The sequence below is a fragment of the Egretta garzetta genome, unplaced genomic scaffold, assembly GCF_000687185.1.
Source record: "Egretta garzetta isolate BGI_Z169 unplaced genomic scaffold, ASM68718v1 scaffold547, whole genome shotgun sequence".
Taxonomy (NCBI): Eukaryota; Metazoa; Chordata; class Aves; order Pelecaniformes; family Ardeidae; genus Egretta; species Egretta garzetta.
In genome coordinates, this window is record NW_009260174.1 from 193,429 (window position 1) to 209,943 (window position 16,515).

The window sequence follows — 16,515 nt, forward strand, 5'->3', positions numbered from 1 at the left end:
GTATTATTCTATTGCAGATAGGCTTCATAGGATTAATTTCACTACACTATAGACAACTATAACTTTGGCACCTCGATCTCAGTCAGCTAGTCTAGTCTGCCTGTAAGGACGATGGAGAAAAGTAAACAATTTTAGCAGTAACGCATCTGACCTATTTTAAAAAAATCATTTATGATGAAACTAATTACTACTTTGATAGGCCTGGATTTTCTGTTTCCTACAAAGACGGGCTACGATAACATGCTCAGATGAATTTTAACAGGTGTTTAAATTATATTTACCAATTCAATCACCACTAAAAGTACCACTTTATCAGAAACATGTAAATTCACCTTAAACCTCTATGTTGGGCAAAAGCGTTCTCTAACACCCAAAGAGAAGAACATGCAATTACTGACATGTGTGCTGCCCTATGGAAATAAGGGTTAGCAGTATGTAAACTCTACTGCAATTCTGGTGGGAATAGAGTAGCCTCTAAACAACAGGTAAATTCCACATAAATCAGGCATTTTCAGATTAGGCCTCATTTAGAGACCTCATTCACTGTCAAAAAGGACACGTGACATCTCTCAGTTTTTTACAAATATGCAAATAACACAGCATTTGCCTGAAAACTAAATGGACAGCCATTTTTATTAAATGTGATTTGAACCTAAAGCAACTGCATCACACTATGCTATCAAAAATACAAACCATTCCAGGATGAGCCCATCATTCCTCTCAAAGACAGACCACTATGGTGCAAAGACTCCAATACTTATGTGGCCAGAGAACTATGTATGAGAAGGAAATTCTCTGTACAGTGCACTCTTGAAGACACTGTTGCAAATGAGGACATAAATGATCACTGCTCCAGGGATATCTTAGACACTGAAGAACCAATGGCTGAAATGCACAAAAAATAACTTCCTACTTCACCTGCCAGGAAGGCTCTTCGCTTTAAGTGACTTCAACCACAGGTTGCAGAATCATACTTCTGTATTTCAATACCAAGGCACAATGTGCAAGCAACCCTTAGCCACAGTGAAACAGATGTGTATCCATCACTTTACTTACAAAGGAATGTCTGTATTTAACTGGAAGGATGGATAACTGTCTAGCCACATGGTGATGGGAAACAATGATACAGTGCCTGCAAAAAACTGCAAGAACCCTCCATAAAGATCTTTATCAGACCCCCATCTAAAAGGCAACCACTTACCTACCTTTCTCATGGTAATCTTTACTTTAACCTAGTAAATATAATGACATTCAAAAGTAAGTATAGAAAAACAGTAGCATATAAACCAAAATCCCGAATCCTACACTTACTGACAAAAACTTTTTATCTACTCATTTACTCTTCATATTAAGTTTCAGTAAATCACTTAGGAATTTTTTTTCCTCTAGCACTTACATTCTCTTGAAAAAGTTCAGGGTGCATTCCTCGTACAAAATGTAGAGCAAACATTAGCTGATCAGCCTGAAATAAAAGCAGTAAAAATGTATTTAATATGTTCATCAAAAGTCACCTTTCTGCTGTTTTTAGAAGTAACAAAATTTCATTAATAAAACACCTTTAATTCCATAGCAGTGACGTAGTGACACATATCCTAATTCCAAATTGCTACATACCTCTGGAATGGAAGGAAAAACACTAACCCAAGCCCTGTATCTAACTAATTACATTGAAATTCAAGGGAAGAAAAAACCCAATTCCTTCTAATAAAGCAAGTATATGAAACAGAATCCATATTTTTTAAACTGTGCATAGGAAATGCTTTACATCTTCTTATAGCAAATTTTTGAAATAGAATTTTGATTTTAAAAAAACCCAAACAACTGTAACCTTCTGACTTTTTTCTAGGTCTGTTGTATTACTTGAATTTCCATGAATAATCACTTGAAAACCATGAATAATGAATTACTGGAGCCATAGAATAAACCATGCAGACATTCAAGACAGTATTTTTGAAACTAATATTGTCTTCTTAAAACTGGGATTCCCATGTCCGTACACAGAAACATTCCTAGATGTGTTTTACCAAAGCTGTGCTGGAAAGGACAGATTACTGTGTAATGAAGTCAACATGAAGAACTGGAAGTTGGTACTCTGGAAAATCAAGAGCAGTCAGAAACCTAGAACCAGGATTCCAATTTTCAAAGCCTGGCTATAATCTGGAAGATGTATTTTACTAGATGATAGAAGACATACACATATTTTCTTTCATTAGAATTTTAAGTAAGCATAAGGAAGCTGGCACTTATCTCTTTCAAGAAGGTGAAATGTTACTAAAAAGCAGAAAGCACAGGTGAAAGGGAAGAACAGACTTAAAAACATTGGTGCATGGAATTGGGTTAAGCCTGCAAAGCATAGGCATCTCAACCAGCTGATAAACAAAACACACCTGCACTTCTGTAGAACTCAGTTCTATTCTTTACTTCTAAACAATGTTGTCTGAATTTTCCATGGTGTGGTTTCCCACATACATGCCTTATGGATACCTGACAATGACAGCCTGATTGTCCTTAGCTTCAGAGTATTATCGCTCTGAAGAATATTAAATTACCAAGAATACTACTGAAAAATTAATTGCATGGGACTTTTCAGAAAAGACAGGACCAAATATAAGGAAGCATACTCTAGGAAACATTATGTATGTGTTATGAGGTATAAGATGAACTGTTTGACTAATATTGGCTTTCTCATCTCAATGTCTATATTTTTGAGGCCAAAATTACCTAAAAGGGACAAATTATTTTTGTTTTCTTTTTATTATTGCTTTTTTCGTATACAGATGCCTTTTTACAAGCCTGACACATCAACTCAGAACAGACAGATATTAAGAACAACACAGAACAAAAACATGGAGTAAGGGTGTTCAAATTGTTTTTGAACTGACGTACTGACGTAATACTGCTTTCATGAAGTAGATCAAGTGTTGACTGCTGAAAGAATACTTTCAAACCCAGTGCACTGTATAAAAGCCAGAAAAATATCATCTTACCTTAAACAAACAACGACAAACATATTCATACACCATATGTTTCAATGAGCCAATAAGAGACTTGATTCTTTCCTCAGTATTACTTGAATCCTAAAAAGAAAGTCTGGATTTCAAAAATTCATGTGGAAGTAAAATTCTTTTTATGTACCCTGTAAATTTCACCAGAATGACACAAATAATCTGCACTCTATGAGACACTTACTAGTTCTAAAAACATCTTATTGCACTCAGCTGCAGTTATCCATAAGTAGATGACAAAAAGTTCATGCTGAAGCAATAAGAATATTTTGACCATGAATATTTTGACTGTGAACATTATACAGCGTTATATATAAGATAAATACATAGAGAATGAGATCACATTTTCTTCTCCTAACATTAATATCCTCGACATCTCATGGTTTTCACTTAGTAAAAAATTGCTATGTATTGAATTACTATATTTAATGTTATTAAACAGGTATGTTGGTGTTAAGTGTAGTTACTAAACTTCCACCCAAATTTGGCCCAGCTGAAGTAAACATTGTAGAAAATAGTAAATATACCCTGTCCTTCAAAGCTTACAGACTAAGAGACTAATTATAACAGGAGAAAACTGAAAGAATATAGGGGAAAAGAAGTGGCAAAAGAAATAAAAAAGGTGGGGAGGTAACAGGTAATATGAGATTTATCAGGAACAAGTTCCTTTATATCATGCTGGAATTTGAAGATATGAGTTTATAAAGGAGGACAATTTGGCACAAGCTGATTTAACTAACACCTTTTCCATGTCTAAAAGATAGCTTGGGACAAATGAAGAACTGAATAGAGGAAAAGAAAAATGGAAGAAAGCAAAGAAGGCAAAACCAGAAGTTGAGCTTTAAATAGGTTAACATAATAGGCAGGAAGAGTGTGAAAGTAAGAACAAGAAGTTAGAAACTCATGGTGGAAAAAAAGTAGTCAGAACCATGTTCGTGGTAATGTTTTGAGCTGAAGGAAAGTTGTAAACACAGATGCCAGAATAAAGGGGAATCCAGAAGTGACACGATGAAAGTCTGGTGAATGCCTTTTTAAAGTGGAAACAAAGAGAAAAAAGATGAATTTTGGAGATGCTGAATAAAAAGAAAATGCATCATTACTCAGTGTAGGGATTCAGATCTAAAGAGTGAGGTGACAAGGGATAAATCCATAATCCTGTGTTTTACTAAGAAGAATATATTGGCAATTAGAATACAGAAAAGTAAAAATAACGTTTTCAACAAGACAGGCTGCATGCATGCTTACAAACTGTATAAAAGTAGATAAAGTTTTGATCTTCCTTCAGGTAACTAAACCACGTAGAAATATAGGTATTTTCTTATTCTACTCTTTGTTGATAGAATTAGCGTTATTTGCAGATTAGATCATTAATTTATTTAAATAAAGCCTTCAGAAAAGTTATAATCAACCTTTTTTTCCTGATTTACCTTAGACAAAGAGGAAGCCTAAAATTACAAATGAGTTACTTTGTTTTCAGATGACACAGCAATTTTATAATTTATATGCAATGTAAGATCATTAAAAATTCCATGTGCATGTATTCTGAGTATCCAAGGCACAACAGTTCAACATCACTACTTATTATTCATTTTATCATCAGTTATTAGGCATTACTTTCTAAAAATGTCCAGAGCAACTAACAAATTCTAAGGATCAAAGCAGATTGATTCTTCTGCAGCATTACAGCCTCAGGAAAAAAGAAAATACCTGCTCGCTTTGCAGAGCCCTTTGGAAAAGCCGCAGGAAAGCCGCCAAACTAAAACGGTACATATTATTAATTTTGGACAAGTCAGAGATAATAAAGTACATCCTGCTAGCACTCTCAGCTAAAGGGAGATAGGCATCCCTCTCCTGTGGATAAAAAAAACACACATATATAAAAAACCAGTACATTACTGCCATCTACTGGTTATTGCATAAATATTTATCTTTAAATAATGAAGAACATTTTGGAAATTAATCCCTAGAGGCCTCTTCCCACCACAGAACACGTCCCAGAATTCAATAGAAAATTTTAAACTAAACAAATAAGAACACTGAGGAAAACAGCATGCCAGATGAATAGCATCACCAATGATCTAAATATTTGCAATAGCAAGGGATAAATTAAGAACATCCATATGAGCCATATTGCTTGCAATAGCAGTTCACAAAAATAAAGTCAAAACCCATTACTTGTCAATAAGTCCACGATGAAAATTCCTTTAATGCAAACTGGCAGATTTAAAATTGTGTAGCTATTCACCATGTGTAAAACAAATGAATTTAATTACTGAAAATACTTTCTGTACTTACATATGCCAAATATCTTTTACTCCAAAAAATTAATTTATATCTTACTGATCTTATACTCCTGTGGATGTATATATCCTCTCTATACAGAAGATGACTATTTTTAGCAGGAAAAAAACAGCAATAAAATATTAGAATATTCTTTTACCTTATCAAGGAAACTCTGAAGTCTGTGAGATTCAGCAAGTGATTCTTGGATGAGTGCACTACTTGCTTTAGTCTGATTCAAAGACTCAATCAGATCCTTATTTTCTAGTATATTGCCTTGTGATGTTGCAAGTGTCTGGGGGAAAAAAAATTATGTTACATTAAAAAAAATCCTGTAAAGTAACCATTTTGCAATCTGTCCTTCTTTCTTACCTGTTCATATTTCTGAATCACTGACTGCATCAAGAGTACTAGGAAGCAGGTGGTTACTCCAAAAATTGAGGTGATGTTTTAAAGAATGGAAAATAAAACCCAAGAACAAACTCCAAAAATCCAGATTGTCAGGTTCTGAAACTTAAGTCATCAGTAAGCTTTTGAGAATGATTACTATGATCAGAGTCTTACACACTAATATCCCCATGGTAAATACAAAGTAGGGTATTTTTTCTTCTATTTAACTACCAATTTAACTGGAAATTGGCTACTTGTAATGACTTCCTGTACCCAGTCATTCATAAATTCAGTTTCCTTCAAAAACATTTCAATATCCTAACACAATTTAGTTCTCATTTCCAACTGAGATGAATATCACAATTACAACTTCGGTTTTTGTAATCAGAGATCCCTTCAAAATCCTTGAGATTACCCCACATTTTCCCCGAGTTCTCCTGTGCAAATAATTTCACATCTAATAGGAAGTGGGAAAAGCTTGAATGATTCACTATTATTTAAGGTTTTTTACCAACTTTCAGTAGATACACTTCAAGGCAATTTTTTAGTCAGACAGCAACACAGAATTGGCTTCTTGTCAGTTAAGTCAGTTCTGAACAACTACCTGCAGAATAACATTTCAGGATATTTGGAGGCAGAGATTCCCCAGTTAGAATAGTAGAATGCACTTAGTAGAATTCTACAATAGTAGAATTCACTCTAGTGGAAAAGAGTTTAGGACAAGATCACCTGTTTTTTCAAGGAGTCCAATTTTGCTATGAGGAATCCTAGTGTGAGCTATGAGATAGCAACAGCACGTATGTCTTTACTCAAAGGCTTTGAGAAGAAAACCAGTAGAGTATTTCAGATGGAATGCGATGTTGATTTAGGATTAGCTTGAATTTAGCTAGATCACCTCCAGCACTAACTTCTTTGTTGACAAAGTCCATGTAGCACCTATCAGTTTCCACTGAGATTCAGGTTTCTTTCTTATTCTGATTTCAGTGCTAACAAGAATGACAAAGTTGAAACCAACGTTGGTGTTGATACTTGGCTACTATTTGTTGCAGAAATCTTAGGCACCAATTACTTGAAATTTTACACTTGACAATTCAGACTGGACAAATGTGAAAGATTTTGGAGCTCCAAGATCACATAAAGAGTCTGTTTTAAAAAGCAGACTTTTTTTGTTGCATCTCTGAACTCTCTCAGTTTCTGGTAGCCATTAAGATGCTAAACAATGATCAATTCTGAATATGGAATTTTTCTAGAGAACAAGTTTCCCTCAGCTCTAAGAGAAATCTGCCCGATCACTTTTAAAAAAAGTTTGAGCTTAGTGTTCGAGACCTAATAGGGAGTTTAATAGGGATAGTAAATGTGGAAATTAAAATCAGATTAGATAATTATGTTCAAAATTCTAAAATTGAGCTATTAATGGCCAGTCTAATAAAGTTCAGTTTATTGCTTTCTGAGGATTCTGTAGAGCAATTAGCTTATGGTTGAGTACATTGTGCTGGATACTGCAAAGTTCTATGACTCAGCTACAGACTATGCGTTTTGAGGCAGCAGGTCAATTTCCCTGCATCTATGACACTCCAGAAGGAAGGAGGATTTGAAGATCCATTCTTATGGGCATGAAATACAGTTTCTATGAAATCTATGACAAGATGCAAACAAAAAAAGTAAACAGTCCTTTTCCTTGGAAGCTATCTTTTCTTATAGAGGTGTACAACTGTTTCTGAGTATAATTACTTTCAAAAAAACAAGAAGGTAAACTGAAAATTGAGAATATTAGTTTTAAATATGAGAAAGGAAAATGTTAACTATAAAGAATATTACAGTTCACTGCTAGTAAGAAACAATTGTGGAATTTTAAAGTTTGAAATGTCTCTCTCAACAAATCTTTCAATTTTCTACTGGGAATTTTTCTTTCAGGTTTTTTCCTTTCACAACACAGAATCATTTCTCAACTTGAGAAAGTATCATTTGACATGATTCACAAGCTTAAAAATGTAGCTTTTTTAAACTTCTGAATTTGAAAAAGAAATAGTATAATTTTTAACAAAGTTTTCTCTTTTTTTAATGCAATAAAATTAATTAAATTTATAATCAATCTAAACCATCTTATATCTACCCAACAATTTACACATTTAACTTTGACAAGGTATTGAAATACTATAGTTTCATGACAGGTGTATATATTTTATCTACTTTACTCTCCCAACAGCCCCAGGCAAATAATGCTTTTATTTTCTCAAATCAAAAATTCTGAGGGATCATCATTCCAATACTTTCACCATCTTCATTCAAACACATAACAATATGAGCACAATCTTATTTATCTAACAGATACAAAAGAGATAAATTTATCTTACCTCCAAAAGAGATTCTTCAAGCTTAGCTAACTGTATCTTCTTATCTTCTTCTTGTTGTAACAGTTTTGTCTTCTGCTCTTCCAAATCAGGCTTTTCATGCTGAATTGTTAAAGCCAAAAGCTAAAAAGAAAGGAAATCATTCAAAAGGATAAAAAAACCCCCTAATATTTCATAATCTATACTCATTAATCATATAGCAGTACATAGTCCGTATTTTTGAAAGTAGACTTCTGAGGGTTTACTCAGTTGCACCAGACATCCAACAGCTTTAAATCTATGTAGACATCCAGGATATTCTGCAGAGGCAAGTATAACCCAGGAACTACTGTGAACCATGCCCTTGTATATAACAGCAGATGCAAGCCAGGAATACTCAAGGACTTCTCAAAAGCACTGGATTGCTTTATTAAGGACACTGATTCACACACTTTTATGCTGAGACCTAAACCTTTACATCTCAGTCTGAGTCACACCTGTGTTTAAATGATTGACAGTCTTCATTAGTGTATATACTATTATCAGATATAAAAAGAAGTAGGCAATAGAAAGCACAAACTGGAAAGAATGTCAGCAAATTTCTTTCCAGCAAGTCTACCAAAAGTCAAATCCCTCTCCTGCCAACAAAGAGAGAAAAAAAAAAAAAAAAAAAAAAGCGGTTTTTTTTCTGTATTTCCACTTAAAGAGGGGTCAATTCATTTGGTTACATTGTATGATGTCAATTCCCTATCTCCAGTGGAGGGAGGAAATCCATATGGTCATCTGTGCTTCACATTTTGAGTTATACCTTACTTATCAACTTATTTACATCCCATGCTAAGCCTCTTGTTAGCTTGGAAAAACTTTTTTCATACCAAATAAAGAGGTTTTTTTCTTCCCTGAATTTATCTCTTTTTCTTTTATTTCCACTCTTCCATCTGTATGCTTCATTTTGCTTCCTAAACATTACAGAAAAAACCACAAAAGCATTTTGGAGGAAGTAAAACATACAACTTTTTGGTTTCATTACATTTTTCCTGTACACAAAGTATCTTGATGACTGTCTAACTAGGAGACTGGAGAGCAATAACAGAAATGTGTCCATGGTACCATAAATGCATCTTGAACAGAAAACAGAAGCTTGGCAATTAATCAGTTTCAACTGAAGTCAATGAGATGGCTTCCATTTCTTCTATTGGACTCACTACTTGGCTCCTAAGTGCATAAAAACATGATTTTGAAACTTAAATTTACTTTCAGCATCAATTCTACCATATATATTTGTGTGCTAGAAAATATCTCTGTGACCATTAACACAAACTGCACCATAGGGCTTCTTCCAGAAGCTGGGTGTAGCTACAGATGTCCACTATATATACGTTGTTTTTATTCCAAATGCCTACCTGTCCTCTTAAGCCACTTCCAGTTGTGGTAAAGTTTACTTCTGTAACAATAGAAGAAGCATCAGGTGGAATGAAGGGATTTGGGTTCCTTGTTGATAGAAAAAGACGGAACTCTTCATGATAATCTATCATTTTTTCACCTATTTGTATAGCATAACGGGGTCCTGTAAATAATAAACAGATATTATACTCACTTTGAGAGGAACATTCTAGAGTTATCTGAAAATAATGGTATTTGTGTAATACTTTATGACCAATAGATGTAAATACATTTTATAAAATTTATTTATAAATTGTTCAGAAAGAAAAATAAATAAAAACCCATTATTTAAGGAACATAACCTATCCTGCGTTGTTAGACAAAAAAAATGTAAGAACATAGCACCAGTGTAAGAAAGTTACATCATGAGAATATTTAATACACCAGGGTAGTTTAATTATCCTTACCCAGTACAAAAAGCATAAATGGCAAAAAATGCACTTGAAGTAAAATTAATAGTAATGAATCTTTGAAATCTTCAAACAATGAATAAGAGACTAAACACCAAAGAAGATGCACTGGAGAATTCCCCTTTTGTGTAAGAATCCTGTCATAATTTAAATATATTAATTTACATTTCCACGTAGGTATACCACTCTATCAAAACACACTAGCCATAATTACATATTCATTAACTAAAATGGTTCATCATTTTCTGAATGTGATCCAAAACCCATTAGATTTCATGTCTGGATCTCTTACATTTATTTGTAGAAGGTTGATGATGCTGTACAATCATAATTGTATTAAAATATTACTTTCTATGATAATTGTTATAGAGAAAGTCTATGAAACTAAAGATGGTGGAATATCTAGTCATTAGATTGAAAGAAAAATATTCCATTAAGAAATATCCCATAAATTTGACTTATTATAAATACATTTAATTTAATCATAGTATGAAAGAAACAATTAATTTATTAAACTTCTGCTGTCATGGTTTCAATCTGTTTCTACACCTAATATTCTGGCATTTCCCAATATGCCAGTCACAGAACAAAACCGTATGTGTGACCTCTCACCACCCTACTTCCACCACAGGTTTCCATTCTAGCAGGGTCAGAAAAGAATAGGCTTAAACAATCACACGACTAGTGTAAGATTTTGCCTCCTGATACTAAAAAAGAACAGAATTATAAGATGAAAAGTTTCAAAGTGAAAATTTCCTTTCCAAAGAAATTTCTGAGGTGGCATAGTTAGGTGCTTCTCTATTTTTAGCACTAGGAGCAGATCAGAAAAGCTCCAAGTATAAATCTCTTGCTAAAACACTGGTAGAGATGAAAATCACATACCAATTTTGCTTCTGTGCCAAGGATCAGAATAAATTTTAGGCCTATGCTGTAAAAACGTCAAACAGAAAATGGAAGCTGTACAAGGACAAATTTATTGGAGTACATATATTCCCATTTTTCTTAATGTTTCGTTCCAAGTAATGAAAATATGTACAGTCAACACAAGCAAAATAATGCAGACAGGCACCCACCTCCACCTTTTGACAAAAAGTGCATGCTTGCTTGTGAAGTGACTGAAAAGACTTGAATAGTGACCCATTCTCCCTTTTCAAAAAACAGCTCCCTAGTTTGGACTAGCACAGACCTAGCATTAACATAGCTCATTAAGATGTTCTACCTAATGTCCTACAGATCCATTAAGTCACCACTTTGGTGATGCTCTCAACTTTTACCGAGGATAAACAAGCAAGCACATCTGTAATGGAAGAATGATTTAAACTAACATTTTCTTTTTACTAAATAGACCTTTCCAATATAGGACATAAATGTATCTCAGAACTCTACAGCATTTGCATTTATTTTTCATGCATATTTACATTTAAAGAATTACTGCTACTTCACCCATTATTAGATCTCAATATTAGATGAAATGACAGCAGAGACTCCTCTTTGCTATTTTCAGTGCCCAAAGTTCATGCTGTAAATAACATGCACAGTCTGTGGTATGTGCTGAAGAATTAACACTGGAGGCAGAAGTATAATTACTAAGGATAATGTAAATATACTTTAATTACAAAAAGTTAGAAACTATTTAAAACATCAATGTAGTATTTTTTTTAATCCACTCAGTTCTTTTGATATAATTTCAAAATACACAAAATAACTCAACATAATTCATGCTCAGATACGTATATCATTACTATTTATCTTGGCTAAACTTTCAACACACCTTTTCATATCAGCCTTTTAAAGCAACTAAATCCAAAGGTATAGAGTACATTACCTCTCCAAAGCAAAGTTATTGTAAAATCTAAATGCTTGGGTTTTTTTTCCTTTCATTGCATCAGTTAGGGAGACTCCCTTCACCAAATTCCACCATTTTGCTGATATCTATGACTGCCCCCATACTAAAGTCACAACAGGGACAGACCTGTGTGCCTTCCTTAGTTGCAGACAAATGAAAGAAAAACAGCAACACCAACATTCTAAAACTATGATTTCTAACTGCACAACCAATTGTGTAATTTCTGCTCTATTGAAGAGCCAAGTTCCTAAGTAAAACTATACGTTTGAAATTATCACTAGAAATTAACTTAAAATTTAAATTGTGAAGAGCTAATAAAAACACTTTATATCCAGTTAAAAAAAAAATCTTTAAATACTTTCAACATTTTTCCACTTACTAAACAGTAACATATCTCTAATGCATTTCATGCACTGAAGTGTTAGCAGCAGGTTACTGCTAAAGAGGAAAAAACTACCAATACTCATGTTTTCAGAAAAAACAAGTTTTATATGATATATAGTTATATGGGTCTAACCTACAAAAGTTTTGAGCAAGCATTTGTACAGATCTCGGTCATTTACCTTGAGCAACAAGATCTCTTCTTAGCAACGGGTAAAGTATAGGCTCCACTCCATCCATTTCCTGTATAATAAGTGTTTTCCCAAATCTCACTGCCAGCTCAAGAGCAGTTAGGAAGTTGGTGTCCTAGGAAAATAAAAATAAATTTCTTTGATACATGTTTTTATGAAATATTAACACTTTGGAATGAACAAAAGGCTTTATACCAGGAGTCTAAATCTAAAAGTCAGTAGCATAGCTTAAAAATTCCATTGCAAGCATCATATGATGTTTCAGGGTTTAACCACAAGTGTTTAAGTTTGATCTATTCAGCTACTGACATACAGGCAACCCATTTAACGTGCCTAGCTTTCCAAGTGCTGCACCAGCACACGTAGAAGTCCTGGCTAATTAACACCATGTCTCAAAACTGAATCAAGACCTAAGGACAGGATTCACATCAATATTAAGATATCTAAATGCAGTCCTTTGTGTGTAGGTGGTGTTTAAGATTCCATTACAATAAATGGAGATCCTAGACAATTAATGCAGACAACAGAGCCTAAAAGCTAATCAAGCCAACTGGCTAGTAGGGGAAGCCTTCAATTACCCAAAGACAAGTATCTAATAGCCTCAGAGAGTATATAAAAAGCCTGCACAGAGCTGGCAGAGATCTGTGGAAGATTTACATTCTGTTGAAGCAATATCTTGAGGCCAAGTGGGGTTCAATAAGGGACTTTTGAATGGCACTAGATGCCTGTCTATGTGTGTGCGACTGAGCCACCCATGTAAACAGTGACATGCAGACAATCTCAAACTGAAATCCAACCTACTGTTTCCAAGGTAGATAATACAACACAAAAATTATAGGGAAGAAGTGTATACATGCTCTTGAAATCCGATGAACTGCAACCAAGAATACAAAAGACCTCTCTGTTTAAAAATCTTTTACTATCTCTCTCTCAGCAGAAAATACTGATATTCTTGGAGAGGGCAGCAGAAAGAGGCAAACTTGTAGAAGTAATACCAGATGTTGACCCTCCAATTCTAAATACTCTGATCTCCTTGAGTAAACAAATTTTCAGTACCATGTAAGAATCATTGTAACCTAGAACTCTGTGAGAAATTATATGGTCCATTTTTGGTGATTGCTATCGTGCCCCTTTAAAAACTGCGCTCTGAAGTTTGGAATAGAGTGAGCTCAAGCAGAACAGAATTGTAAGACCAAGAGTAAATACTGCACCTGTTGGTTAATAACTTCCAAACGTGATTCCTTCAAATGTGTCTTCAACCATTCAGTAGCCTGGAAAGAAGGGTCTATCAAAAATGGGCAAACTTTACTCTAGGGGGGAAAAAAAAAACAAAACAATTTTTTTTTCCACTGAAATCCATTTTGTTTAAGAATAAAATTGAATGGAGTCTGGTTTTATTTCCTCAAACTAACAGTATAGTAATTTTAAAATCTTTTCATTAACAGTTTAAAGAAACAATAACAGCCTAACAACAAAATAACAATAAACAACAGTAGAAGGAATCTTATGTCTTCTGTTTTATTTCTTCTTTAAAAAAAAAAAGAAAAAGAGCACCCAAAATCAAAATTGTCAGGTGTTTGTCCCACTAAACTTAGGCAGTTCTTCACCTTCTCTTAAAAACAGCAGTCTCTATTCAATGAGTATAATCTACAGCTTCTGTTATTCACAACTGCTTTGAAACTTAGAATTACTATTTTTCCTTTTTCTCCTTGTTATGGGCAAAGGCACATTACTTCTGGTTTTGGACTTCAATCCATTTTAGAAAGAATAATGAATATAAATGTTTTGCAGGCATAAAGATACAAATATAATTTTACTTATAATCACAAACAAATCCAGATCTCAAACTTGCAAGCACTACAACGTAGAATATTTTGGTGATATTGCCTAGTAACATGTATACTGACAAGACAGCAGGTCTTCCTTTTAATAAAACCTTTATTAATGTGTGGTTCCCATACCAGTACTGTGGAAAGCATCACTATTCTTTTACATTATATAAAGATAGGTTATCCTATACACATTGCTTTCTAAATATTGACACTTTAACCACTGATATACTAATTATCTAAGTGCTCAGAATTTACATGATGGTCACAACACAGTGACCACAGAGATCATAGTAAGTGGGGCAAGTGAAAAGAGACCTATTCACAGTTGACATGTGCATTTAAGATCTCACAAAATCACAGAATGGTTGAGATTGGAAAGGACCTCTGCAGGTTGTCTTGTCCAAACCCCCTGTTTGAGCAGGGCCACCTATAGCTGATGGCCCAGGACGCTGTCCAGATGGCTTTTGAGTATCTCCAAGGATGGAGGCTCCACCACTTCCCTGGGCAACCTGTGCCAGTGCTCCATCACCCTCGCAGTAAACAACTGTTTCCTGATGTTTAGACGGGCCTTCTGTGTTTCAGTTTGTGCCCATTGCCTCTAGTCTTGTCACTGGGCAGCACTGAAAAGAGCCTGGCTCTGTCATCTTTGCCCCCTCCCCACACCCCTTCAAGTATTTATAGACATTGACGAGATTCCTCCTGAGCCTTCTTTTCTCCAGGCTGAAAGGTCCCAGCTCTCCCAGCCTTTCTTCATAGGAGAGATGCTCCCCTGCCTTAATCAGCTTTGTGGCCTTTCACTGGACTCTCTCCGGTACATCCCTGTCTCTCTAGTACTGAGGAGTTCACAGCTGGGCACAGGACTCCAGGTGTGGCCTCACCAGTGCTGAGTAGAGGGGAAGGATCACCTCCCTTGACCTGCTGCCAACATGGGGTTGTTCTTTCCCAGGTGCCTGTCAGCCCATTTCTCCAGCCTGTCAAGGACCCTCTGGGCGGCAGCTTGTCCCTCTTGCTAAGGGTTTGAACATGTATTTTCAGCAATTTTCTGATTCAGTCTGATAGCAGAACTCTTTCAGTTTGGGTTTTTTTTTTTAAATACTAGTCCTACTATTCCAAACTGAGTAAGTGCACAGATCTCTGAAACACAGACAATCCCCAAGCACCAAAAAATGATGAGCACAAAAGCTTGCAAACTGTACTGTAGATGACATTGGTAAAATACCATGTCCAATTCCAATTTTAAAAGGATGATGAAAAAAACTGTACACAAAGAAAATTATGAGCTGAGGGAGGGCTTGAAAAAGCTCTTCACACACAGTGAGATTTTTAAGAGTTCAATTTATTCAACTAAGGAAAAAGATGAAAATAAGACTTGATTATAGCATATAAGTAGCCTTAAGGGTACAAAGTGGTATTTATTGAAGAGCTTTTTAATCAAACTGAGAAAGGAAAAACTAGATCTAATATCAAGATGATAAAGCAAGATAAATTTAAATTGGAGAAAAGACTGTAACTGATTTGACAGAATCATCAATCACCCAAGAAAACTGCCTGCGCAGTTTTCAAATCAAATGGAGATTCTCCTCATGGCATTATATCTTTACTTACTAGCGGATCTAATAAATTACTATATTATAACTACAATACTATGTACAAAATTGTGCAATAGCATATGTATATTTATTATATATTATATATCCATATATAACTAGATGATAAAAATGAGTCATGATTATAAGCACAGTAGTATTTTCTCAAGTATTACTAGCTACTGGCCATAAGTGAATGGCATTTTGTATCCTACATCACAGAGCAAATCTGATGAAATCTGAGGGTTTAAAATTTAGATGTTTTGAAAGGTATCTGCATATACCTTTTTCCTTTTCCTGGAGAAAAAAAAAAAAAAAAAAGAAAGTACTAGAAATTATATGTCAAGGTGAATACATATATAGGACATAATCTTCCACTGATTCCATCAGTATTAATGATTATTCACACTTCAAGCCTGAATAGACTGATACTGGGGTTTGTCTGTTTGACATTTGGAAGAAAACTGTAAAAGCAAAGAAGAAAAACATGGATTTTCTTCAACTGTTCATTTCCTTTTGCCACAGAATACCCAGAGTTACCTAAGTATTTGCTTTCCTGTGTGTATTCTGTGGTGCTAAGTAAATCACACAAATGAAATCGTTCAGAATTCCAGAAAGATGCCATGTTACTGAAGTTTGTACAAATTTAAATACTTCCAAGACAAGACAAAAAACCAAATTTACCTGCAAGATGACAAGAGCATTTTCTATTGAAAGGTCATCTGAAGGTAAACCTTCACTTTTCCAAACTAACTCCTCACTTTCTGTACACAGGAACCGCCGTAAATCGAACTCTGACAAATGAAAGAGTGCAAATTTGT

General features: G+C 34.6%; 1 protein-coding gene across 1 annotated transcript in view; it reads right to left on the minus strand.

The window, feature by feature from the left end:
• Nucleotides 1–16,515, minus strand: part of DYNC2H1 (dynein cytoplasmic 2 heavy chain 1) — a 169,281-nt gene that overhangs the window by 81,574 nt on the left and 71,192 nt on the right. The window contains exons 63-71 of the mRNA XM_009641758.2: nucleotides 16,379–16,488; nucleotides 13,488–13,586; nucleotides 12,268–12,391; nucleotides 9,409–9,572; nucleotides 8,030–8,149; nucleotides 5,446–5,580; nucleotides 4,713–4,856; nucleotides 2,988–3,077; nucleotides 1,397–1,462 (exon numbers count right to left, since the gene is read on the minus strand). Coding sequence (XP_009640053.1) covers nucleotides 1,397–1,462; nucleotides 2,988–3,077; nucleotides 4,713–4,856; nucleotides 5,446–5,580; nucleotides 8,030–8,149; nucleotides 9,409–9,572; nucleotides 12,268–12,391; nucleotides 13,488–13,586; nucleotides 16,379–16,488 — 1,052 coding nt within the window. The remainder of the gene's footprint in view (nucleotides 1–1,396; nucleotides 1,463–2,987; nucleotides 3,078–4,712; nucleotides 4,857–5,445; nucleotides 5,581–8,029; nucleotides 8,150–9,408; nucleotides 9,573–12,267; nucleotides 12,392–13,487; nucleotides 13,587–16,378; nucleotides 16,489–16,515) is intronic.